Raw genomic sequence first — 27176 nt, 5'->3', positions numbered from 1 at the left:
TGAACTTGAGGGGGTAGGGCAGGCAGCTGAGTGGGCATACTGGGGGACTGGCCAGTGGCCAGGGCACTTCAGCCTGCTTTCCCAGGCCACAGCAGACTGGGTGTCCCGGCCAAGATGACACAAGCATGGCTTAATCATACCTTAAAATGAGGTTCTTGCTATGGAGAGTTATTTAGGTTGTCAGTCAGGTCAGAGTTTGTTTTTCTGCAAGTATGTAAAATACAGAGATGAAATATATGCACATGCCCACACAGATGCAAATTACAGATGAAGCCACAGGAAGGCACAATTTTGTCCATAGGGGTTTGTGAGCAGCACTGTCCTTCCTTTCCTCATTCCTGGAAATACAGAACTGTGCAAAGAGAATGGATTCTCATGTTGGCTTCCTCTGCCCAAATCCAGAGCAGCTACAGTTTGCTTTGGAAAGCCTTAAAAAGATTTCACAAAATTAACAAAATTAACTTCACAAAATGAACTGAGTAACTAAGTGTGAGCTCAGCACCTCTCTCAACAAAGAGAAGTGATCCCAGAAGCCACATGGGGAGAAAAACTTTTACCCTCTACACACACACCATAACTCCTGCAAGCAAAGGGCTTGGGGCTGGAAATGAAAACCTTTGCATCAGCACTCTGCAAGGTGGCCATTCAGTTTTCTTCACCAACTCGTTAGGGTAAAAAAGACCGAAAATAACCTTATATGCTAACATAGCCCAGCCTATATGTACATGTCCTGGCTTTCTCCCAACTCTAGGATATTACCAATATCTCCAATGTCTCCAAACCCAGGCATCCATTCAGAGGTATTTGCTGGTTGAGATCAAGGCACATCACAGCACATGCCTGACCTGGTCAAGCAGGTGCCAGGTCCTGGGTTGATACAGACACAGCCCAGGAGGTTCAAAATGCTGCTCTTCAGGGACAGATACCTTAAATACCTAGAATGAACACCCATTATATATTTTGTGACTGAGAAGGTCTCAAACTTAGATTCTGTGCATCCACATGTGTACAGATACATACAGCATGTGGCAAGACTGTTGTTTTTACTTACTGCAAGCTTTACTTACTGCAAGTCATGAAAATTAGCTGGAACTTCACACCCACCACAGAGCACACCAAGTAAATAATACCCATGGAGTTGATTGTCTTGAAGCTGTGTAAAAGCAGAATTTATAGTAGCACTCTCCCACCTCTAGCAGTATTGAAGAAAAAAGTTTTTATTCAGCAGAATTGCAAAACGGAGCTTCTTGGAAAATACCAGGCACCAGGCAAACCACAAAGAAAAGTGGTTCTCCAGCGCAAGGTAGGAGTGCTGGCACTCAGCCGGATGCTTGGGTGCTGGTTGTACTGCCTTGTCATCAGACCTGCAACCCCAAAATTGCTTACCAGTCTTCTGCCTGGCAGTTCCCTTGCGCTGGTGGTGGTGGTAGAGGAGATGGTGTTGGCCTCTATCTAGCTTTGTGTCTTCTTGCCAGAAAAGAAATATTGTATTGGGGAATTTTTGATCAGCTCTTCATTCTCATCACATCTCTCACACATGATGCATTTACATTGCATAATTAAGTTAATTTATTTCTTATGCATTTCATTTCTTTATCTCCACATTCTACATTTGTCTAAATTAGACAGCAGACTCTGTGGGGAAGGATCTGGGCTTTTTTCTTCTCCTTTTTTTACCCATTAACATCCTTCTGAAGTGCCATGCAGAGCTGCAGTGCAATTGCATGCAAATTATCACCATCGGTAATCATTAACTCCCATTTATCCTTAATGATCTCTCAACGTCCATGACAGAGCACCGTGACTGTCACATCTTTGCACTGCTGCTCCTTCTTTTCTTTCTTTATGATTTGCCTTCTGTACACATTTTAGGAAAGCATGCACATACTGGATGTTTAATACAGTTAGGAGGCCATCGCCCATATTCAGCCCCTGGGATTTGAGCCTCTTGTTCCTCCAAAGCCATGGAAAGGCTATTCTCTATCTTTTTTCTTTTTTCCACTCTCCTGTCTTTTCATTTACAATTTAACTAATAATGAGCTATTCTTAGTTTCAGTGACTTGGCCTTTCTTTAGTTTGCCTTATATGTCAAAATTCTGCTTTGCCTGTGTGGGTGTCTCACTCTCTCACTGTTTCTACTTGGTTTCAACTGATCAAGAAATCAGTGATATTTCTGTACACAAAGTTTCAGAGGGACAGATGCATGAAGGTTGGAGTCCTACCCTTCTGGCATGCTTAGATCTGGCTGATAAATCTCTCCTGACCATTCTTTTCCTTTGGAAAAAATGCTGTCAGGGGAATGGGATGTTCCCTGGCAGGGAAGTGAGGAAGATCTAGAGCTTTCTCACCTTTCCAGATGGGATCCATATTTAGCAGGCAAGATTACCATCCATCAGCTCTGTTGTTTTGTATGAGGCTTGTGTTTGTTTAATGAAAAAATCTTGCTTGTTTCAGCTCTTGCGAAAAAACAAAACTTGAAAATTTGATCCTTTAAAAAAAATTAAATAGCTAAGACAAAACCTGGCAATAAAGTGATGCCATTGAAGGAGTTAAAAGTGGTTTTGTCCTGCAATAATAACGCACTAACTCCACAGATGCACTGAGTCGTGCAATGATGCTGAGCAAAAACATTGGGGCCCTGACCCTGAACACATCGCAGCCTTTCCCTTTTCTTCAAAAGCCTCAAAGCTCTGAGTGTGTTGTCCCAAGTGCTGTTATTTGTACTGTCTGGAGGGCAGTGGGTGTCTGGCTGGAGGTCCCCCTGAGCCCAGGGTGGCAGCAGGGCCCTGGTGCTCCAGGCAGAGCAGAGAACGGGGCAGGCAATGCCCCTTCAGCCAGGCATCGCTCCAGCCAGGGAGGTGCAAGGCACCAGCTACTGCCACAGACAGCTGGGCTCCTGCAGCCAAAGGCAGACAAGGAGTGAGTAAAGGATGCAGGATTACAAAGACAGAATAAAGAACATGTCAGACCAGCTATTAACAGAGAAATAAATAAATAACCAGGAGCAATCACCCCACCTGTGAGTTCTGATGTGCAGCACTAGTCTGGCTGTACCTTTCCTTGTGATCTTTGTATTTCTCTAAAAGCAAAACCTTGAGCTCTGGGGATGAACTGATTCATCGTGATAGGAAAAACAGAGGTAATGTGTTGCACAGCCCTGGACAAAGTTGATTATTTCATCATACAATCTTATCCAGCCAAAGCAACCAAAATTCAGAGTGACTGCCTAGAGGCTGCATAGGATTTTGCCAGGTTTTAATTTGATTCTTAATTTGCACTTTTGAGTTTTAAAGAGAAAAGCAATTTATAAATATATGTATGAAAAAGAGAAATGTGTATGCAAGGTGACAATAGAGAGGATAGAAAGTCTATCTTCTAAAGGCTCTGCTTCTAATCAATCATAAGTACCTTGCTTGAATTAATTTAAAATTTATATTTCTGATGCCAGAGACATGATGACCAAAATTTTAATCAACCCATGAGCTGATTGCAGTTGTGTTTGGCTCTTGGTTGTCAAATAAAAACACATATTAACAGAAAGTTTGACTAATTTTTACCTCTATCATGTTTTTAACATGTAATTTAACATCTTTTTCTCTTTAGCATTTTAAAGTGGCAACCTGCAGCAGGCAGCATCAATCAGAAAGCTAACTGGGTTCAGAAGTATACAACCAAACACTTTTGTGTCTGTTTAGTTATTAGCTGAAATTAAGTCATAATTCTATTTGTGTATATAGAATGTGGCAAAATTAATCTAGGTAACATAGAAGACTAGTGTGCTAGGATCAGTGCTATAGAAATTAAATAATTTCCTCAGATTACTGAGCTGTAATTAGTTTTGTAATTTTTTTTTCATAGCCTGATCTGGGTGAACAATTAAAGTCAGTCGTGTTTTCCTCTGAATTTGGTTTCTATTATTAGGAATTAAAACAAAATGGTGCTTGCGAAAGATAACAGTGCTGCGGAGACTGAAATGAAGTTTCCATATATAATTGCACATATGTCCACATGGCCTACCAACAACGATAAAATCTGCTGTCTCAGGAGATCATCTTTCAAAGCCTGCCTTCCATTATACTGCTAATGCTGATAAATGTGTCTCTTTTGAGGCCAAGTGCCTGTATCTCCATGACAATTCATAAGAGTGATTCATGCAAAGAAATTGTTCATTGGCTTAGAATTTACTTAACCTTGTCTCTTATTTCAGCACAATACACGCTGGAGTTTTCATTTGAAATGAGATGCAGTACCCGACATGCACAAAAAACCCCAAACAGCCATTCAATACCCTGGTACTTCCTGAAAAATGCAGGTTTTCACATGGGATGGATTTGGGTGTAAACACGATTTAATGAATTTTTCTTCCCTTTTTCACATGTTTTCACCCATCTCCCTTGTGAACAGTTGTTCATCCCAGAAACAGAGATCACAATCTGCTCGGTCCTAATAATAACAGCAGTAGACACAACAGTGTGCTTCCTATTTGGAAAGCAAGTTAGGAACTTCGTCTATTTCACAGCATTATGAGATCACAGTAACTAAAGTCTTCACTTTTCAAGGCAACCATACAGTTTAGCACACCTTTGTTGTGCTTTCTAGCTGAAGGAGCACAAATTTTGAGATTATGAGGAGCAAATTCATCTGAGTAGTCTTTGTTTCATGGTGGTTAAGGGGAACAAGCGTGTCATTAAAGGTAAATGGAACAAAAAGTGAATGGAACAAAAAGTGCCAGGAAATCATGGAACCTTTTCGTTTGAGTCATTATTTTCCACAAAATTTACTCAGCATTTGAGAAAAAACATTGTGTTGGCACTCTTGCATCACTGAACACTTGCACAGGCACACTTTTTTTTTCCCTCTTTAACTCTGGTCAAGCTGCTTCGCCAATTTAACCAAGACCAAGCCATGAAATGTGTCAACTGTGTGGTTTGTGCAGCTGTGTCTGTGAATTGTTTGCATACCTAACAGATACAGCTCAGAGGGTGGAGAAGTGGAGATTTTGGAAAATAAGCTGCTGGTTGTTCTTCTATTGTAATATAATCTTGGTTTTGGGGGGGTGCTTTTTCTTGGCAGGAGGACAGTGCTGATTTGAAGTGCCAGCTCCAGTTTGCCAAAGAGGAGGCAGCGCTGATGCGTAAGAAGATGGCCAAACTGGGCAGGGAGAAGGACGAACTGGAGCAGGAGCTCCAGAAGTACAAGTCCATCTATGGAGATGTGGACAGTCCGCTGCCTACTGGGGAAGCAGGGGGCCCACCCAGCACCAGGGAGGCTGAGCTGAAGCTTCGTTTGAAGCTGGTGGAGGAGGAAGCCAACATACTGGGCAGAAAAATAGTGGAACTGGAGGTGGAGAACAGGGGGATTAAAGCTGAGATGGAGGATATGAGGTGCCAATACGAAAAAGAGTGTCTCAGCAGGGACCACATTTCAAGCATTCCTACCTCGCCCTACGGAGACTCTGTGGAGTCAGCCACAGAGCTACGCAGGCACCTGCAGTTTGTGGAAGAGGAAGCAGAGCTGCTGAGGAGGTCAATCTCTGAAATTGAGGATCACAACAAGCAGCTAACGAATGAGCTGAACAAATTCAAGTTTGAGCCGGGCCAAGAGCCAGGCTGGTTGGATGATGCAGCATCCAAGGGTGGTGGGACCTTGCAAGAGGAGCTGAAGTCGGCCAGGTCACAAATCAATGAGCTGAGCGGGAAAGTGATGAAGCTCCAGTATGAGAACAGGGTCCTGATGTCCAACGTCCAGCGTTACGATCTGGCCTCTCACCTGGGCCTGCGCACTTCCAGCCCCAGGGACAGCGACGCCGACAGCGATGCTGGGAAAAAAGAGAGTGACAGCGAAGATGGTCGTCCACCACAGCCAAAGAGAGAGGGGCCCATTGGGGGCGAGAGTGACTCCGAAGAAGTGTATGAGAAGACGTCGGGTTTCGGGAGTGGGAAGCCATCAGAAGTCAGTGACCTGTGCTCCACCGAGCTCATGAGAGTGAAAGAGGACACCGAGTCATTAATTAACATCAAACGTGAGGCCGAGAGACTTGAGAGGACTGTGGAGCGCCTTATCACCGATACGGACAGCTTGATTTATGATGCAAAGGTGCACGTAACCAGCAGCCCATCCACAGAACAGGATTTCAGAAGTGGTGAGGAAAGGGGAGAAGATAAGCATGAACCAGAGCTTCTGGACACTGTCAACTCCAGGATGAAAGCTTTCCGGAAGGAGCTTCAGACCTTCCTGGAAAAGGTTGATCACATTGGAGAGGGCCTTAAGGAGCAGATGGAGGACCTATCCCCTCTTCCCCACCTCACAGAGTCTTCCAGTTTCCTATCCACAATGACCTCCATGTCCCGAGACTCTCCCATTGGTAACCTGGGGAAGGAACTAATCACTGACTTCCAGGTAGGTCAGCCTCTTACTTGCCTTCATTCTCTTTATCGTTTCTCTTTCTTTCTGGCAATTGCTACCCTAGAGCTAATTTTCCTCACAGCTGCTTTGTTATGATTTCAGACCCGCAGTGTATTAAGTGTGTAATGTTAAACAAACACTTTATAGTTTTTTTTCTTTTATTTATTTGCACAACTCCTTTGATTCAGAGGCGGTTCCTCGTGGCAAAAAGGCTAATCCATTGGTGTTAAAGAGATCTGTCTTGTTTTTGTCTGTAACATCAGTGTTTCCCCATGAAAAAAAGGAGATTAATTTAAAAAAAAAAATCTGGTAAATGTAAATTAGAAGCCTTGCTAAGAAATGTGAGGAGGTCTTTATTATGCTCTCTTGTAAAAGGGTCAGGCATGTTCTCAAAAGCCTTGCCAAAAGAACCCAACCAAATGCAGTTTTCTAAGTGATGTGTTTTGAAAAGCCTGCTTACAGCTCACTCCCCTAAGCGAGCAGCGAGTGAGAAGCTCTGTAGCCAGCGAAGGACTGCCTTGCCTAAAGCGTTGCCCATGGGCGCATGTCTAAACTGCCACAACTGCCACACTGGATATGGCTTTTCTGCACCGCACAAGTAAGGAAGGAAGAGCCTTGTGTCCCATATCCTTCATGACTTGTATGCTTGCTGTTGGTTTGACTCATGCATCCTCATTGCATGCGCCTCATAACCAGTGTTTGCATTCTTTTTTCCTCTCTTTCTCTTTTTTGCTTTTCAGATGTTTCAGCCCATCATTTTGCTCATCCTCATTTTGGTTTTGTTCTCTTCACTTTCTTATGCCACTGTATTTAAGTTGTTTTTTCTGTTCACGCTTTTCTTTGTCTTGTAGTTTTTCAGTCGTCTACCTTACCCATTTTTGTTTTCTTTATTCCCTCCTGTCCTTTTGTTTTTTTGTTATAAACCGCCCATGCATCTAACAGTCCAAACTGAGGGATCAGATGGAGTGGCAGCTCAAACAAGATCGTGGAGAGGAGCAAGAGATTCGCCACCAGCGAGCCACCACCGACCCACACCGCAGAGCTGATGGAGACATTAAACTCTACAGGCCAGGAGACAAGGGCTGTTTCAGTCTAGAGGTCAGCAAAGCAGCCCAAATTACTCACTGCCTCCTGCTGCCTTAGCCAGGAGATGAGTAACAGAAGCCAGGGGTTGGGGGAGTAAATTAGACCAAACACGGCACCCCTGTTGCCCTGTTGTGAAATTTGTAATTTATCTCATTTGCCCTGCACAGTTTCAGAGAAGCAAATTTGTCCCAACTTTCAAGCCATCACCCTGCTCCAAGTAGCTTTGCCAAGGGAGAAAGTAGAGCTCAGGGACCCTTTACAAGTGAGTAGAGAAATGAAAGGTCTCCAGAAGAGGTTGCAATCCCTGATATTTGATCATGCTTCTAGGTTTTACCTTGTTGGATATTTTAAATCTGGAAAGTCTACAAATAGAGAATGCTTTGCATTTTGCCTGTCAGTAGATGCTGCTGTGCATGGTGATTCTCAACACCATGCAGGAATACAATACTATGCAGCTTCCAAAAAAAGCTTATTTAAAGCATAGGTCTCCATTTTTTGGGTTGTTGAGTACTTTTCCATTTGTCAAAAGCATCAATCAGTTTTTATTTTAATTTTCATTCATGCAGAGGCCATATCTGCCTCAGTAAACATCTCCTTAGCTGCTTTCTCATGAACACAGATTGTCTGGACAATGCCACTGGTCATGAAGAAAACAACTCTGAATCTGTCTCCATAAAGGTGGTCTTGGAGCAGGGAGAAAATTTTCTGCTGGCCACTGGGAAGCCAGTTCTTAAACTGTGATGGTTAGAGTAGCTTCTAGTGAGGGATGAGTTTTAAAATGCTTTTAATTCTAAAATCACATGAAGAAGAGTCAATAGATCTGAAACCCTAACTCAGTCTGGAGAAAGGGAACTGCTGGCTAGGACAGCTGAGTTAGTGAGTGAGCAATTTCAAGGCATAGAAGGCAGGGGTAGGAAGACAAAAACTTCAGGGCAGCTGGTAGCCAAGCAGCATGATGATGTGAATATGAAAGGGAAAGTGGCCCTTCATCTTAACACAGTTAATTCTTTGCTGGTTTTGTTTGGTTTGGTTTAAAATATCCTGACAGCACAGATCTTTGGCAGGATTTGAACAGTAAATTTGTTCAGCAGCGTCGCTTCCAATTTTCACCTGCAACAGTGATAGTAGACCACAGGAAGGATATCTGATAAATATAGAACACCATAAGCCTCTCACTGAAGGGTAAAGTAATTCTTCTTCAGCTGTGAAAGGGGCCAATGAGGTAGAGAAATCTTGTTGTTCAGCATGGATCCCTTCGCAATCAGAAATTGATATTGCTCAACAGTTATGGTAGATAGGGTTAGAAAATTACTTCAGCAATATTTCAATATTATAATATTTCTGTTTAAATTCTGTCATATTTATTGGTTGCCCCTTATCTTAGATCAGTGTTGTTATTATATTAAGGCCTGTATATGTATGCCCTCTGCTAGGATTAGGGATTTGGCTAATTTTAGCAGAATACCTTTTTTTTTCCCTCTCCCAGGATGGGATGAGGTATAAAATATGTACAGAAAACTGTACTTGAACAGAGAAGGGAAATTTTTCACACCATAGCCTGGCAAGGAGCAAACCAGTAATTATAATTAAAGGTAGAGAATAACCAGTTTAGCGCATGCCATGATCACTTAAGCAAAAAGAATATTACACTGCTTTATGCTCAAACTTTTCAGTGGGAAGGCAACCCACTGAAATCTTGAAATCTTAAAATCTCTAGTAGTCAAGTGAAGAAGAAGATTTCTCAAAATAATTTTGGAAGGTATCATTTCATTATTTCATTATTCAATTTAATTTTATTATTCTCTTTAAATATTTTAATTAATTTTAAATTGGTTTTTTAAAATTTCATACACTGCACTATCAAAAACTGTACTTTTTGTTCCAGATGAATGAGCAGGAAAGAATACTGTTCAAATATCAAAGGTGTCTTTGTATTACCACAGAATTTTCAAACGGAGACTCAAATGCCCACAGTGGGTATGGCTATACATGAGTCTTTATCTGCTTCGACTTAAGAAGTGAAAATATATGCACTGGCCTTTCATTTCACTGAGGAAAATGTTTTCTTTTTATTTAAGCAAGCTCATTTGTCTAAATTTATTTTTTCCAAGCTGAATTTTAAATTAAAATTTTACAAGCAATGCCACACAGCTTCCATTTAGCTATTCCTTCTAGTTTTAAAAATGAGCACCATGGGAGCTTAATTGTTTTATTAAATAAAATAAATGCAGACAGACTTGTGCTTGAAACTACCCTGTGGCCTAACTGTAAACATGTGCCGTTGTTTGGGCTTTGCACTTGAGTTGTTAGTGCAACAGGGTTATTAGAATGTATTTGCATGTTAAAGAGGTGGGTTAGAGTCCCAGTCCAAGGGAAATTATATCTTGAAATTGCCTTAAGAGCAGGGCTTTGTTTTCTTGCTGAAACAAGCCTTTCAGCTGCTGTTGTGAGAGGCTGGAGCCCATTGGGGTGGATTTTCAATCCATTATTCATGATTTTAGCAGAGCTCTGTTGTGGTGGGATGGGGAAATCATTCTTTACTATCCAAGGAAAAAGCAGGTGAACTAGTAAGAATTGCCCTGACTAAAACAGGAAAACTAAAACAGGTAACATGGAGCAAACATCTTATGGCAACAAATGGAAACCAATGGGAAAAATGGTAAATAATTTTTCACCTGGTGATTTCTGCCAATGGAATATTTGTAAAGGAAAGGCAGTTTTCTCAAGCAATTGCTTCCTGTTTATTCAGAAGCAAGAAGACATTCAGACGAAGAAAAATTTCACTCTTTCAAATGACCAGATATGGCTTGGTACATTTGATATCTGATGCTCTAAATTGGAGCTATATCTCCTATTTCTCTTCCTTCAGAGGATCTCAGTCCTGCCTTTTCCTGAACAATTGTATATCAAAGGCAAAAGCAGTTTGCATTTCAAATTTTGATTGTTTTCATACATGGCTTTTAAAGACTTACACATTTAGTTCTGTGTAGAAAAATGCCATAAAATCTCTGACACTCATAGGTTATGGAAAAAGAACCACTGAAGGGAATTCATTTAAAAGGAGTGAATTGTCACCAGAGATTTAAGATAAACGCAGATAGGCTGGAGAAGGTGAGAGCATGTCTTAAACAACATGTTTCCCACAAGGTCTAGTAATAAAATAGGAATAGCATATAAGCCACTTTTAATATGTTTATCCATTCTCCTTATTTCTCATGCCAATAAGGAATGTATAAGTCTAAGTTAATTACTGGGTTAAGTGTGGGCCAACCAGATACAGTGATGTGCAACGTAGGTAAGTCAATTTACCACCTGCTTTGAATTAAAACTTCTGTATGGATCCATTTTGGACGTATGAGGAGAATCTTGATCTATATTTTGACAGTTCTTTAACTGGTGCTGTTTCTGTGCAATTTTCATAACTCCATGTGAGTGTTTTTCAGCTGGATGGTTTTTGCAGCAGCTCCCAGCCATGTGCTGAAAATTTGCACTTGCATTTCTCTGGTTAAAGGTTTTGTTTTTGCAGAAAGGAAACAGTGAACGGTTTACATATTGTGACTTTTTTTCTTCTGGTAAAACAAACCAGCAACCAGAACCAAGAACCACACAGAAAATTGCATGTCTTATATTCACTATTCCTCCCATGCAAAGCTGTGGGAAGAAGAAAGATAAACTGATGCTGTGATTATTCCTTCCCACCAAGATCAGGGGATGCAAGAATAATTTACTTTGATGTATTGTATTCTTTCTTACTATGTAAGATTCTTAGAGGTTGACAGTGTAATGGCTTAAAAGACCCTTTATGATGTAAATCTGGATATTTGAGTCCTAACCGAACTTGGTGAGACTTTGTGTACTATCCATACAATGAGATGGATTTTTAAAGACTTGGAGTGAAGTGTTCTGTGTTTTCCCAAACTCAGAGGCTTTTCATGTAAGCACAGACAAACAACCACACAGCTGCCTATTCTACACTAGCAAATGAAATATATGTTGTCTATTTTTAAGGGGTGAGAAGAACAGTGCATTTTCAGAAGCAGCCTCTGTCAATTCAGTTAGATGTGAATTGCATGTAAAAAGTATTACAAAAGGCACTGGAAATTCCTTTCTGACAAATGCAATAGCCAGCTCTCAATCTGTGAAAAAGTAGCAATTTCTAAACTGTGTTCAAACATAAGGTCCAAATATCAAAGCATTATAATGTAGCTTTAGAGGAGCAGCATAAAATATTCATCTTCTAACTTGCTTCAAATTGCGCGCAAATGCTGGAGAGCATCATTCTACCCTGCCTCCTCAGGCCTTATTTTGTTTGATCATTTCTGGGGGGGGAAAAAAAAGCTTAAGAGAAAGATTCCATGAAATTTCATGTTCACGGTTGTTGCATATAAATTGATTAAGTTTGCAGGCGAATTGAGGTTGCAATTAGCTATGGTAAAATGGAGAAAGCAGACAAATAAAAGCCAGCCATACCTTGTCTTGGATGGCAATCTTGTAAAAGCAAGTCATGGCAGATATGTGGGATTGTGTGAGCTGCAAAGTAACCTAAAAAGCTGTCAACACTCTGAGAGGGGGGAAAGGGGTCTGTGCAGTGGGGAAGCAGTGGTGAAGTCTCCAGGATGACTTTTCTCTGTGCATCCTCTTGAGGTAAAGGTATCAGCATGGATTAGCTTGTTCTGGAGTGATAACAGGTGAGATAAAAGGACTGAGCAGAAGGATTTGGCAGTGCTGTCTGAGGGGACAGGAGTGGCGGTGTGTCTGGTAATGCAATAACTGGGATACACGGGAAGCTGTGAGTTGGTGTTGGGCTATGGATGAAGTGCAGCTGTTTCCGTGGTGCTGTGGAAGAGTAGCACTAGCTCGTAGTTCCCGTGGTACTGTGTTTGTATGTCTTGTTGTAGTGAGTGCGTGTCTGTTCTGTGGTGTCAGCACACTGTGCAGTGGCCGTCGTGTTCGGGGTGTCTCCTGTTCCTCGTGTAGCACACTCCCTCATGAGAGCCAAGGAAGCAAAGAATGGAATAACAGGTTATCAACTGCTGTGTCCATTTTGTAGTAATGTTCCTTTAAAACAAAACAAAACCACAGTTGTGCCACAGACTACAGCCTGCTGGTTGTATGGTAGGGGACTGATTTCCACATATGAGCATCCAGACATCCATCAGAGCAGTATCAGGTACCTGAACTGCAAGCACAAATATTCCATTTTACATTTATAAGTATTATTCTTTCATGATCCTAATAGATTGTTTTAGCAGCAATCTATTAGGCACTTAAACAGCCTTACCTTCCATGATTTCAGCAGTGAAGCTATCCCAATGCCTCTGGTAGAAATTATATTATAAATTATTATAGACTGTGAAGAGTTCTCAGGTTGCATTGGAAGGGAAAAGGTGTGCAGCTCTTCATTCATGCACTAGCTGCTTTCCAACTCAAATTTACTTTAGGACTTACAAAAATATGTTGTCCTTAAAGAGACAAAGCAGTCATGATGGGATTTTGCCTTAGCATGCATTTAATACTGCATCTGCCTTCATGATATATTTCACTTCTTTTCAGTAATTCCAACAGTTCCCACATAATCCTAGCACTGAAGTTTCCTGAAATTTGGCTTTTCATGGGCTACATCTTTGTAAAAAAATTGCTTGGGTTGATAATTTTGAATTCATAAAGGGAAGGAACAAATTTATTTTTTTAATTATACATGAATGAACTGATGCATTGGTTTTTGTTTGGCATATTCCTAAGGAAGCCTGATCAGAATAAAATAATGCAGAAATTCCTGATGAAAGTAATTTTTCCTTTATTGCATGAGAAAATTAAATAAAGAATTTACAAATGATTGTGCAAAACTGACAAATCCCATCACAAGCAGTTCTTTTCAAATCCAGATTTTGACCTTATGCACTACAAAATGTCTGCAGATACATTACAGAGACAGATGAAATTGATAAGGCAGATAATGTTCTCTTAGTCACTTTATGTGTACCTTTCAGAGGGATGGAAGTGTCTTTTCCTCAGGTACAAAACAGACATGCACAAGTCAATAAATGACTCAAGTAAAGAAGGAACTGATAGGGCCCAGAAAGTCTGTGTAGGTCCGCTTTGGTTTCCAGCAGAGTGTGGTCCTGCAGGTAGTGTTTGGGATACTTCCATTTGCCTTATCTAATTTTTCCCTAGCTGAGGGGTGAGGAGGGTCTGTTCCAAGGAGAACTACATTTTGAATAACCAAAATCTTCCGACAAGGGCAGTGTGGCCTGAACAGCAGCAGCTGCTGGCTTTGCTGTGGGAGGTGGGAGGAGTGGCGAGGAGATGGATGCAGGGGCTGGGGAAATGGCAGTGCAGCCCAGGAGAGCAGTCCCACGACCTTTGTTGTGTCCTTGCAGCTGCTGAGGCTGGAGCACGCAGGACATGGGTCAGCTGTGAACTTGGGATTGCACTTTGAAGCCTGAAGCAACCCTGTCATGAAGTACAATTTTGCTCTGGGAAGTGGGAGTTTGGTGTTGTGGTGCTTTCTGTGGTCACACACGTGGAGAGGATGGCATCCATCCGAGCATCACTTTTGTACAGATAAATCAGCTTTGGCACCAATGTGAGAGACACAAAGTGAAGGGCACAGAAAGTTCTGATCAGAAATATAAGTGCCACAAGATTAATTACTGTAGTATAAATAATGAGATCTGACTCTGCCTTCTTGGGTCTTTATTTTTGAGTTAAGTAACTTTCATGAGTAAAGCTGATGGATGCCAAACTTAATGAGAACATAAAATTGAAGAGATTAAGATTAAAACAGTATTGGACCTGAAAGGAGGGATACCTAATTATTTTGGTCAGATCTCAAGCTCACACAGCTTATCACTGTGACATTTTTGTTGTAATTATTTTGAGTAGAAATCACAGAGTGAATTTGACTTGTGCAAAGAACTGTCTTGTATCTGAAGAAAGGGATCTTATGTATACTTGGTTTAATAAATGCTATCGCATTTACTGCCCTATCAAAACTTTTGCAAATGAATAAATAGTTAGGTTCAACATGCAAGCATTAGATTAATCTTGTGCAGAGGTGTTACAATTTTACAGCTTTGATTATGATGAAAAAATGCACCACCAAATACATAATCCTGCAAACAGGAGTTTCAGCAATCAAGTCCAAATCCAGAGCAGAGGCCTGAAGAGAATATCCAATATGTAACATCAGCATTCCAGCTTTAGTTTCCAGAAGAAGCCACACAGGAAATTCCCACACAGATTTAGGACATTGTTATTTATTTGCACACTGTGCTTTGGTTTTAACTATTGATAATCTTGAGTTGTGCAGATGTCTGTCCCATGGCTCTTTTCTTTTCCATTTTTATTTTACACCCCTGAGACACATTATCTGCTAAACCTTTCCCTTTGTCCTGCTGATCAGCTCAGGGATTCCCATGTTTTACCTGTACAGAATGTATCGATACAGGAGCTTCAGGCTCAGCTTGAGCAGGAGACAAGACTTCATCGAGAGGAGCAAGAAAAGTTTTCAGAAAGGATCATCCAGGTAAATACCATCCCACCTGCCGGGAGAGACGCATGACCCTGATGTGTGACGTGAGCCTTGTTTGTCAGGACTGTGGGAACATGGCTGTGCCTGTGTGACCTCCTCTGAGTAAATGAAGAATCTGGAATCTGGGGAAATCTAAACTCAAGCCCATTTTGCCACTGTGAATCTGGCTTCTCTGCTTGGTGGAGAGAATTTTTGTCCTCCCCTCTGCAGAGGAAATCATGGTAGAGACGTGGAATACTGCATGGAGAGTTCTGTCACCCTTCAGCTCTCTGTGAGCTGGGCAAGCATGTGTTGGATCCCTGGAGCTCAGTTTGGCTCCGTACCTTATCCTGACTCCTCCTGGCTGAGGTAAAATCCAGCACTTTTCTGAAGTCAGAGGAGATGCTATGTGCACATAGCTGAGAAACAAATCAGGGCATTCATTCTTGTATTTCTCAGTACTCAGTGCTTCCAATCTTCTTATTAATAGCTGGTGAATAAATCATATTTTTTTACATGAGCTCTCCCTGCTCTTTTGAAGGCTGGAACAGATTAGTCAATCGTTTTCTGATCTCTAGCTCCTAGGGCAAAAAAAATCTGCTGCTAATTTCTGCAGGCTGTTTGGCTCTTAACTCAAGTTTTCTTCTTAAATTTACTTCATGGACTAAATTCAGCATAATTGTTGCATAGTGTAAAGAATTTTTTCCGTGTGCCAACTAATCTCTTTATGCCCAAGTGGTATCTCTCTTTTTTCCATAACTAGCTTTAATTTCCAGTTGATCTCCACAGGAGCTTTCCACTGGAGTTTTTAAAGGCAACCAGTCAGTTGATTTCCTTCCTAGTTGCCTCAGCTGTGAAAGCTTTTTGGAAGCTATGACTGTCTCTTAAAGTTCTTTTCTTTTGCAATTGCTATCCATTGAAAAAGCATAGCACTCTATGAATCTACCTCCACTAGGGTCTTCTGCAAGAATTCATGACCACAGGGGTTTGAAATATAACAGCTTGTCAAAATGATGAAAAACGCACCAAAATCAAAGTTAGCTGTTCATGTTGACGGCCAGCAGAAATAGAAGAATAAAAGCATCTTCTGGATTCTTCATTTTTTTTTTTCCAGATTATGCCTGTTCTGTTGATAATGTTCCTTTTTTTATCACTTTCCAGGATTTCTGGTGGAAATTACTCAGATTTTTTTGCTCTATTTAACCATAACTTTATTTGGTGAAAGAATGGTCATCAACACCAAATGTACATCTTTCTTTCTGTAAAAAAAAATAAATTTAAAATCAGCTCTTCTTTTACTTTTTCGTTTTTAGGAATGTTTAATGGCATCAAATTGATGTGTGCTAGCAGTGTATAATCTCCATGAGTGTTATTAGGAGTAGTGTGTAAGTTTTTTTGGGCCATTATGGCTAATTTTGTTAAAGACTGCCTTTGAACTTCATTTTAAGGTACACATTTAAGCTAGCCACTACTGTAAATAATTTCAATTTAATCAGGAACTTTTTAAGGCATAGTAGCATAGACACTAAAAATTTGCATTATGCTGGAGCACATCATTCAGAAGGCAGGCAAGTCCTTGGGAAACTATCTCATATGGACTGGTAGCCTATTTCAGAAGCATCTCGAAGTTGCCATGAAAATAAAACATGTATTTCTCAGCGATATTTATTGCTAGGGAGTCCTAATCCCTGAAATATTCTTTATTCTTATGTGAGCATTGTTTGTTGCAGGGCGTGTTCCAGTGGTTTGGATTGTTGTGGTCATAAGTGTACTGTGGCTTTTATAGATTTTATCTATGGAGCTGGTTGGGAAAAGGAGGGGCTGTTGTTCTGCAGAATGAAAAACAGAAACTGGCATCTGTAAACAGTGACTCTGTACTCATTTTGCATCTGCATTTTCTTCATCTATGAAGAAGCCACAGCTTGGTTGAAGTGAAACACTTTCTCATCTATGCACAATATGAGATATTGTGCAACTAACTTGTACAAGTTCTGTTGGGTGCAGGTCACGCCATGGTTTGATTTTTTAATATATTGAGGGAAGGTCACATTTAAAGAATGATGTTTCAGGTGGCCTTGCATTGAAACAGGTGTAGTTATACATGTCCTCTAAAAAATGAGCTTTTCTCGGTGATTTTAGTACACTAAGGCTGAGACATGTCAAATGCTGGGTTGCAGTCTGTTCCTGTGTCTTCAGTTCCTGCTTGTGTCCCAGATAAAGTCATGCCAGAATGAGAGACTGTTTACTGTGGTATCATTCAGATGCCTTCAAGTATGAACTGCAAGAAGTGAGGGACCAGTAGTGGTATCTGAGGTACTGGAGCTGTTTTCTTCAGAAGTGTGTTGCCCTTCCAGAGGCAGAGGGAGACTTAGCAACTGTGGACAGATTGAATCTGTGCCTGTGGGGGGAAGTTGCAAGGCCAATATTCTGGGTTTTCTGAAGGGCAGCTGTGGTCCCACCTTGTACAAATGGCTGCAAATGCATTTAATAGGTGTGATAGGTGCAGCAGTGTGGGCTGGTGCCTCTGCTGGGAACCTACTGCAGAGATACAATCAAGAGAGGGAGGAAAATGTGAGTGGTGTAAAATGTTTAACCAGCTTCAGAGCTCTTGTGCATCTTTGAAGTAAATATCCACTTCCACAGCAGGTTACTTTCATATGGTTATCTAAGAAAAGCTTATCATCTGCTATCCTCTAATTTCCTCAGCAGTCATAACTGCTGAAGAACTTATTGAGCCAAACTCAATAGCTGCTCACTACTGGTGAAAATTAGAGATTTCAGTTTGTTTCACCCAGTGAAGAACAGCTCCTGGAGACTGCCCCAGGACACCACTCTGTTGACATGTTGCCTGTTATTCCATTAAAGCTGGAGGAGGAGCATCTGCAGACCCTGCGGAGAAAAGACTTAGAAGTGCAGAGCTTGACTTTGCAGAACAAACTGGAGGAGAAGACCTGGAGTCAGGAGAAGAATCTGCTGCAGCAGGAACTCAGGCATTTCAAGCAGGACACCTTTCTCCTGTACGTCAAACTGAAGTGGCTGCTGAAACACTGGCGGCAAGGCAAGCGAATGGAGGAGGAAGGGGAGGACACATTAGAGGTAACTGTCCCACCTTAATAATCCAGATGAGAACTGGGACCTCCCTTCTTCAAGTGTAGACTTGAAATGTGATGGGGCACCAGCAGCTTCAAATTGCACATATGTTGGAAGGGGATTCAAATTAAACATGAAGCTGGTGTTGGCTTGCGCTGAGCTATACTCTGCATGATATGTTACAGATCACCCATCTTTAAAGCAAAACCCTTAACTAGTACAAACAGCTGGTCCTAAAATACTCTCACAGAGTAAATGAAAAATTAATTAGGTCTCAAAGATATGACTCCTGAGTAATTTTTTGAAAGAAAAAAAGCACATTAGCAAGGTGAGGGAGTCAAATCTGTTTAGATGGATTGAGTGCTGTTGTTTTTCTCATCCTGTGCACAGTGTGTTCTTTACAAAGCCTTCAGCAACACAGATGGAGGGAAGCTCTGTTTCTGTGTTGGCAGTAGAATTATACAGCTTCATGTGGGAACTTACAGTGAATCATCCTTATTTGTTCCCCTTCTCCACACACACGTCTGTCGCCGTCAGCAGCAGTACATCGGTCGTCATCGTGGTGCATTTCTAAGTAGAGGCTAAATCAAGATCAGGAATTTCAGAAGTACATAACAACCTGGAATCCCCAAGCTGACACATCTCAGCAGGGGTGTAGTTGCCAGCCAACACGCACTGTGAAGGAAGTGTTGAGTTGCACACCCAGGATTACCATTTGCTTCTTAGCTAAAGGAAAAAAAATAAAATGTTTTCCAATTCTGACATTTTTCACTAAATTCTTGAGAACAATAGATTTGTTTTGCAGGTTCATGCAATTCTGAAGCCATTTGGTAAGGAACAAAGTAATTTTTCTCAATATTTCTGGTCCTTTTATATGTAGTGTTTTTCAAGGTTTGCTGCATTTGGCAGTACAAGTAATCTTTCAGGTCTGGTTGGAGTGTGCCTAAGCTGAATACTCCAATGTTTTGTATTCTTAGATAAATGGTTGATGAACATCTTTAGATTCATCTGCTGTGGTAATATGAGTCAGAAACAAGAGATGAGTATCTATTTAAAAATAATTTGCTTCTACTTTACTTCAGCTGTGTTAATTTGCTTCTGTGTAAATTAGCTCATCTTCTAATACCTAAAAGCTTTCATTTATTGACTGTTTGGATATTTTGACTGGTTAATTTATTACCAGCCCAGCTTTAGTCATTATTGGAGTCGTGTTTTGCTCACACTTTACAGAAAATGAAGTGATAGATTTGGATACTTCCTAATCTCCATTACTTCATCACACAATGCACCAGTGTCTTGTATAGTTCTTGATTAGTGTGTGATGGATTATATCCATCATGTGACATTAGACCCATCCCAGCTGCATCAACCCCTGGTGTTGCAGGCCTGCATAGTGGTGTGTTCACATACTCAGTAGGTGATGTATCACCCAAAGATCGGCGCTGTGGCCTGAGCTGAGGTCAATACATGCCACCACAGAGATGCAGTCCCTTCCCTTAGTCCTTCAGTGGATTTCTGGTCCCAGAGGTAAATGGGAAAATCGTGTTCCTGCGTTCCTGCATTCCTGTGTTCCTGCATTCCTGTGTTCTTGCATTCTAGATCGAGCACCCTGAGCCCCTCCCAGACTTCAGCATTCAGCCTGAGCAGAAGGCAAATGATGCAGAGCGAGAGGAGGAGGAAGAGGATGTTGTGTTTGCTCTGGCAGATTTCTCCCAGCATCCCACCATGGAGAGCACTGATCATGGACCACAGCTGCAGACTGCAGAGTTACTGCAGCAGCAGAAGCAGGTACTACACCATTTGTATATCTTGCCCTGGGAATGGAAACTGTGGATTTTTCAAGAGAGCTCTGTGCTGCTGTATTAAATCACCTAGAATCATACTTGTGTAAATACTTCTAGCTACACAGCAATTACAGTAGATTTCATCCATTATGTTTATATTTAAATTTAATCACGAGCCACGTGATTACTGTTCTTCTGTTGACAGATGCTATCAGTGAAAAATCCTATTTCCTCTTGTGGCTGCTTGCCCAGAAACATCTATCAGTATGTGATGGTTTGCAGAATTTACAGGCTCCTCTTGTCTGAGCACATCTATTGTACTCTACTGTCAAGCTTTTAGCAAGAACATGTGATTTTGTTTCCTTTAAATAATTTAAGAAACTAGCACATGTATTTAATGTTTCCCTTATAGATGATGGGAAAACAGTGTAAGAGTTCCTTCCTGTCACTGGGCTTGTTTTTAAAAGCCTGAAATCAAATCATATTAACTTTTCCCTGGCATCTCCTGTACCCTGACTGTGTGTCAGAGCACTGCCATATATCCTAGCTTTTTCCTTTGTACATTTAATATACTAACTATTCTAATCTATTTGTACCAATACAAATAGAAAAAGAAGACAGATTGATTATATTTTTTAAATGAAAACCATTCATATGAGACCATCCCATTACATGGATTTATTTGCAATCATAAATAGAATGGAGCAAGAATTCTATGTGAAAAACAAATTCGGGGGTAAAAAAAGAATCTTCAGTCTTCTGATATCCCTTCTTTATCCAAGCCTTTGACTTGGGAGCCTGCTCCTCAGTGACAGCTCTGAGGCAAACATGTGCTCCCTATGATCACAATACTCAGCTGGAGCCACTGCAGGCCTGGGGATTGTGTCTCTTTGCCTCTGAGCTCTTCACCTTGAATTCCCCAGACCCTCATGACTATGGACAACCTGTTTTCTAACTGCCTATGTGTCACAGCAGGCAACAGAAAGTCTCTATCCTGTAAAAAGGATATTCTCTAACTATTCTTTTCTGTGAAGAGTGCTACCAAGTTAGTATTCATTTGATTGGTTTGGCATTTTCTACCTTGCTGGTCACCCAGACCCACCACTGTCTTCCTCTCAGCAAGCTCTTTGCTGGTTAAAGACTGTAGAAGGCCATGCAAGAGATGCTCAGGAACACATCATCTGATTGCATTCCATCTGCTGGACTGCTTTATTCTGGAATTAGTAAAATAAATATATACCAAAATGTTGTTTCTTTACAAACTCCATCATGTACTAACTTTCCATATAGAACTCTTAAAATAACCAAGAACATTCAAATGAATTATGTACTCTTTGAAATAATCATTGCTTAGACATTAATCTCAGTTAAGGTGGCAGAAATGGGCAGTAAATTGATTATAATTCATTTTTATATACATCACAGCAGTTCCAGCTAATCTTGCTTGAAGAATAGATCTATAGGAACTGACCACATCTTGGTACTCCCCATGATGATAAATAGGGCTTGATATCCAAACGAACTTGTCAGAATAGAAGAGATTCCTTGCTTCCCATCCAGAAAAAAGTGTTATTTCAACACTGCAAGAATGAATAAGTTTGTAAATATTTCTCATTTTAAGCACTATAATTTGCTCTGCTTGCACACACTACGGCATCTTCCCACAAGTACGGCTGTGCTGAAAAGCACACTGAGTTTTGAGGGGTTTTCTGCAGGTTCCTTAAGTCCATAACCGGAAAAAACACTGTTTATACAGGGAATTTGGAATGATTGGTGCAGCTGAAAGTCTCCAAGGTTTGCACCTTTCCAGAAGAACCCAAAGCTGCTGGATCTGCCTGACAAGCTCCAAGATGAAATGCATCAGCACTTACTTCACATCAGGAATGAAACTTTTAGCTAGTCTAGGAGTGGCTGAGATAACTAGGTCAGAAAAAAGAAAGGGCTTACAGTAACCTGAGGTTACCCATATTTATTTTTAACATTTAATGTTAATATTTAATGGCTTGTGTTTTCAGACTGCACTCTTGCTGCTGACTTTTTTACCCTGTCTGGAAAGTGGAATTGTTTTGAGAAAAAATATAAACCCAAAGGACATAATCTCAACATGTAACTTTTAATTTTATATTGCTATGATTTGAGATACTCAGCTGGTTGAAAAAAGTCTGGCTTGTCTGGGATTTTTATTTGGACACTGTGGAGAGATATAGGCAAGGCGGAGTGGAAAGGGAAGGAAAAAGGTAAGCTGCTAAGAGGCAGAGTAGATCTGAGAGGGGTCAGTTCATCTTTTCCTGTATGACATTGTCCCTTGGCTGGTAGCTGGGGGACACAGCAGGAAGTGCCAGGCAAGGTTAAGAGCTAGGCTGGAAGTTTGTTTGTATTTAAGAGATAATCAAGCAAGTTGGACAGCAGAGGAGAACAACCTGTGGATAAAGGAAGAGCTTTGTTTCAGTTGAGTATGAAGGCTGCTATGCCTGTTAGATGGTGTAAGATAAGGGAATAAGGAGTAGAGAGTTTATCTGTGGTCCAGTGGAAAAAGCATTAAAAAACAATACAGTAGTGTTGCTGGGACAAGTGTCAAGAAAATCCCCAAGAAATCTCTTTTTTTTCATACAATGTTTGTTTTCAAAGCTTAGCTGAGAGAAAAGCCAAAGGAACAGTCATTAAGCCCTGAATATACTGAAATGGGTTGCACCAAGAGTCAGCTTATCTTTTGCCTAGATCTGCGATTAGACAGAAAAAATACACGGTTCTGGTTTGCTGTTTAGGCTCCTGACCTTGTGTTTTTAATTGACTGCTCTACTAAACTGGTTGTAATACAATACCAGCCTGTGGCTGAAGTCTTCAGTGAAATTCTCAAGGGAAATTCTCAGAGAAAAATGAATTGTAATTGAAAGCACAACCAAACTGCTCTTGTCCAAAACTTTTCTAGAGCTGGATGCTCCTGTTTCTGTGGTTGACTCAACTTAGTAAATGCTCCAGTGTTCTGGAATTTAACTGGAGTTTGCTGCATAAAAGTTTTGTTTGTTGTCAGCTGTTTTTTCTATAAATCCAGAGCTATGGATACAAGTCTTTAAACTTCTGTAAAGCCTTTTTAATTATCTTGTTTTAGTCTTTGTAATTATCTTGTCTTAGATCAGCTGTGAATCAGTAAGATTCCTCTAAGCTTTAAATTTTAGAATCAGCTGAGGAGCTAAAGAGCCATCTCCTCGCATGGAAGACTGTTCAGAGAATCACAGCCATGCCAGATTTCTGCTGTGCAACATGCCTGAAAGGAAGGGGAAGACTATAATAATACTTGTTGAGTGTTTACAGGACTTAGTCTTATGAATAAGCTGTTTTGCCAACAAAATCTAAAGCATGGCTAGATGTAAACATTGTATTTCAGAGCGCACTTTGTTCAAAAATACTTTCTCTGCTCTCCAAAATCACTCCAGTTTGGCAAAAGAGAAAAAAATAATTTCACAGACTTCTCCAGCTTCAGACTATAAATACAGAGTCATGCAGAAGAGACTTCTCTGCAGGAGTACAAAGTATGTAACCAAAACTGGATTTATATTGGCAAGGTAATTAAAATCCCAGCAAGCCAGGGGGCACCTGAGGTACTTATCTCATCACAGTGACATTGATGTAATGCCCCTAGAAGTAAGAAATGCCCTCAACACAATAGGCTACAAACCTGCAATGAGGCTCTTTTGTCTCCTTTATGAGCTAGTCCATATCTTCTTTCTTTGCAAACCAAATTTTATAGGATATAAAATTATCAGATGCATGCACAGGAATGAGAGCTGTAACTTGCTTTGGTGTCATTTGGTTTTGCTTTTCTTCTGCCTCACTTCTCTTGTGGAGCCTTTTGACTGCTTTGCCAGAGAAAGGTTTGTACAGCACACCAGAAAACACATAACATGGCTCTTGAATGAAAGCACTTCCCAGACATTTGGAGTCAGGGTTTCCAAAGAGGATGAGACCAGATTTTGATGCCTCCAATACCCAGCAGCTCCTGTTGTGGCATTAAGGGCAAAACTTCAAAGGAGTTCTTATTCTGATTATTACACAAGGGGCTTGAAATGTTTGGAGAATTTAGCCTTAATTAGGTAGTAGAATAAAAATGCATAGCGGAAACATAAAATCTCATTGCATATTGAATAGTAGGTGATCTTATATGCATGATGGAGACAGCTACTGGATAGCAGGAAACTGCTAATTGGCATTAAATGTTAATGGAATTAATTCTGATTCTGTGGGTATGTTTCTTGCAAAACCCCATCTTGTACAGCATCACTTTTCATTAGCCCAGATAGGTCAGTCAGTGAGCACCTGCAGTCATTTCCCTACATCTAGCATACTTTTGCTGATGCATCAAATGGCTTGGAAAAAGTAGACCACGTTTGTTTGTTTTTTAAAGAAAAAAGGCACCTTGGCATGTATAATTAGTGAATACAAAAATGGATGAGGTGGGTTCAGTGATGCTAAAAATCTGATGAGCATATGAAGTCAGCTTAGTTGTATGCATAAAATTTGGTAAGTATTGCCATTGAAAAAAGCACATGACAATTATTTAGATTTTTGCATACTTCTGTTTACTTGACTTGTCTTCAAAGAAGCCTCCATGTAGTTACTTCATGAAATACCAAATAAGAGGGAATGCAGGAAGCCTTCACTTTAAAAACAAATTTAAAAAAAAAAATGATTAGACTATCATGCAAGGATGGAGACAACTAATTTGAGTTAGGCCTTCCCAATGGAGTTAACACATTCCTCAGAACCAGGTAATTAAATGCTGAATTTTTTGAGTAAGCTTTCCCATTTTTCTGCCCCTTGCTGTGTCTGCTAGTCAAGTATAATTTTCATAAAAGTATTTTCTAGTCAGGATAACTTGTCAGATATAATCTCTGGTTACTCCCTGGTGTCTGAGACACTTATTGGGAATATTTGATTTAAATTTTGGACAAATGAATCATATATTTCTGTTTTCTGATTCAATGACTGCAAAAAAAGAATTGTGGGGAACATTTTCTTTTACTAATCCAGAATGAATATTTAGAAAATGTGTTTTGATATTTAACATAAAAATGGCAGATTTTGCAAGTGATCAGAGAATGTGCAGAAGGTAAATGCCAAAATTAAGGAAAAAAAATAAGATTTGAGTAAGAATATGTGATGTCAGCTCTGGGCTAGACTTTCAGCTTAGCTCCACTCTTGGCTTCTGGCTACCACAAGAGCTCTGACAATATTTTCAGCATGGCCATGACACTCTCAACAGGACATGAATGGGGCTTTGCTCTTTGATCCTCTCTGCAAGAGGGAAAGTGGCCTCCCTGGCCTTCAAGCCTGTGGTACCCAGAAGGTGCTGCTGCAAAGCTGACCTGGGTGCAGCTGCCTGGTGTGGAGCAGGAATATAAAGTACAGACTACTAAACACCTTAGCTGAGATACTCAGCTCAAAGCCTCACTGTATTTCTCTAATCAACTTTATCTGATAATACAAAAACATTGAAAAGTTATCCCCTTTCTTTTTATGCAGTATACAAATATTTGGCATTTGATACAGAGCAACAACTGTATGTGTGAGACGGACATGTAACTATCCAACAAACCTCAGGAATGATACTCCAGCTTTGGTTTACAGTATTAAAAAAAAAGTTATTAATGGTGTCCTCAGTCCAGAAAGATGCTTAGTGCCTTTTTCAGAGTAACTTAAGTACCTTTGGCTTTCAGGAAGCATCAGCACTAGGCCTAACAAGAAGAGAATCACAGAATCATTTAGGTTGGAAAAGATCACCAAGTCCAACTGTAAACATAATGCTGCCAATTCCACCACTAAACCACGTCCCAAAATGTCACATCCACACATCTTTTAAATACCTCCAGGGATGGTGACTCAACCACTTCCTGAGCAACTTCTCTGTTGACAGAGAAGACATTGCTATTCTTAGTTTTCTCATGCAAAAGTTAGGCACTTTCTCTCCCATGCAGTGGACGCACAGTCATTTTTCATCCTAAAAAAAATGAAGCTGGGGATTAAAGCCAGCATGCAATGACAGCATTTTGTCTGCTTTGTTGTGGCAGGCGAGTGAAAACCGGAAGCTGCTGAACGCTCTGAAGGGTTTGCTGGATGAGTTCCGCTCGGAGCTGCGGGACGAGGAGCGGGAGCGCCAGGGGCTCCAGCAGCAGTACGCCCTGCACAAGGCAGCCTGGGAGGTGGAAACCACTGAGCTCAAGTGCCGCCTCCAACAGGTAACGTGCCCTGAGTCCAACACCTGGAAAGGACAGCTGAGGTGCTTAATGAAACAGGAAATTTACTCTGGCAATGTTCCTCACTCAGGCCTCACTGAATCTGGTGGTGTTCCCAGGTGTCCCAGGAGGAGGGAAGAGATGAGAATCTGGAATCCATGTTTCAGAAGGCTGATTTATTATTTTATTATATATATTATTGTGACCTTGTTCACAGGGGTCTTAGGTTGAGGGAAGAGACGAGGATTTGACTCTGTTTCAGAAGGCTTGATTTATTATTTTATGATATATATTATATTAAAAATATACTAAAAGAATAGAAGAAAAGATTTCATCAGAAGGCTAACTAAGAATAGAATAGAAAGGAATGATAACAAAGGTTTGTGTCTTGGACTCTCTGTCCAAGCTAGCTGGGCTGTGATTGGCCATTAATTAGAAAACAACCAACATGGGCCAATCAAAGGTCCACCTGTTGCATTCCACAGCAGCAGATAATCAATGTTTACATTTTGTTCCTGAGGCCTCTCAGCTTCTCAAGAAGAAAAATCTTAAAGAAAGGACTTTTCATAAAAATGTCTGTGACATATTATATTAAACGAAAATGATATATTAAAACTATACTAAAAGAATAGAAGAAAGGATGTCATCCGAAGGCTAGCAAGGAAAGGAATAGAATGATAATAAAATCTTGTGACTGACCAGAGAGTCTGAGACATCTGGACTGTGACTGGCCATTAATTAAAAACAACCAACATGGACCAATCAAAGATGCACCTGTTGCATTCCACAGCAGCAGATAATTATTGTTTTTCTTTTCCTCTGAGGCTTCTCAGCTTCTCAGGAGAGAAATCTGGGCAAAGGGATTTTTCAGAAAATATCATGGCGACAATTTACGACAGACTGAAAAGAGACTTTAGTCATGCATTTTATCCTGGTGCCCAGCCCTCACCTGAAGGCTGATCAAAACTTTGCCACTTGAGTTGCCTCTTGGATTTCCAGTTGTCCCAGTACAAGGGCCCATGCAGTGGGCACTGCGTGATGTGGGTGAGAACAAAGGAACCAAACCTC

The 27176-nt window shown here is 40.7% G+C and overlaps 1 protein-coding gene across 13 annotated transcripts in view; it reads left to right on the top strand.

Moving 5' to 3' along the window:
* The window catches only part of MTCL1 (microtubule crosslinking factor 1), a 102502-nt gene that overhangs the window by 54568 nt on the left and 20758 nt on the right, over nt 1–27176 (top strand). For 5 of the 13 annotated variants that reach the window (XM_063166317.1, XM_063166300.1, XM_063166292.1 and 2 more), the window contains exons 5-11: nt 1226–1303; nt 5074–6399; nt 7348–7503; nt 14927–15019; nt 17870–18100; nt 19694–19882; nt 25944–26111. In XM_063166317.1, coding sequence (XP_063022387.1) covers nt 1226–1303; nt 5074–6399; nt 7348–7503; nt 14927–15019; nt 17870–18100; nt 19694–19882; nt 25944–26111 — 2241 coding nt within the window. The remainder of the gene's footprint in view (nt 1–1225; nt 1304–5073; nt 6400–7347; nt 7504–14926; nt 15020–17869; nt 18101–19693; nt 19883–25943; nt 26112–27176) is intronic. The other 8 variants (XM_063166327.1, XM_063166347.1, XM_063166338.1 and 5 more) reach the window with 6 other exon arrangements.

The sequence above is a fragment of the Melospiza melodia genome, chromosome 1 (assembly GCF_035770615.1).
Source record: "Melospiza melodia melodia isolate bMelMel2 chromosome 1, bMelMel2.pri, whole genome shotgun sequence".
In the NCBI taxonomy this organism is placed as follows: Eukaryota; Metazoa; Chordata; class Aves; order Passeriformes; family Passerellidae; genus Melospiza; species Melospiza melodia.
The sequence above is the reverse complement of the archived record's forward strand: the minus strand, read 5'-3'. Positions and strand labels throughout refer to the sequence as shown.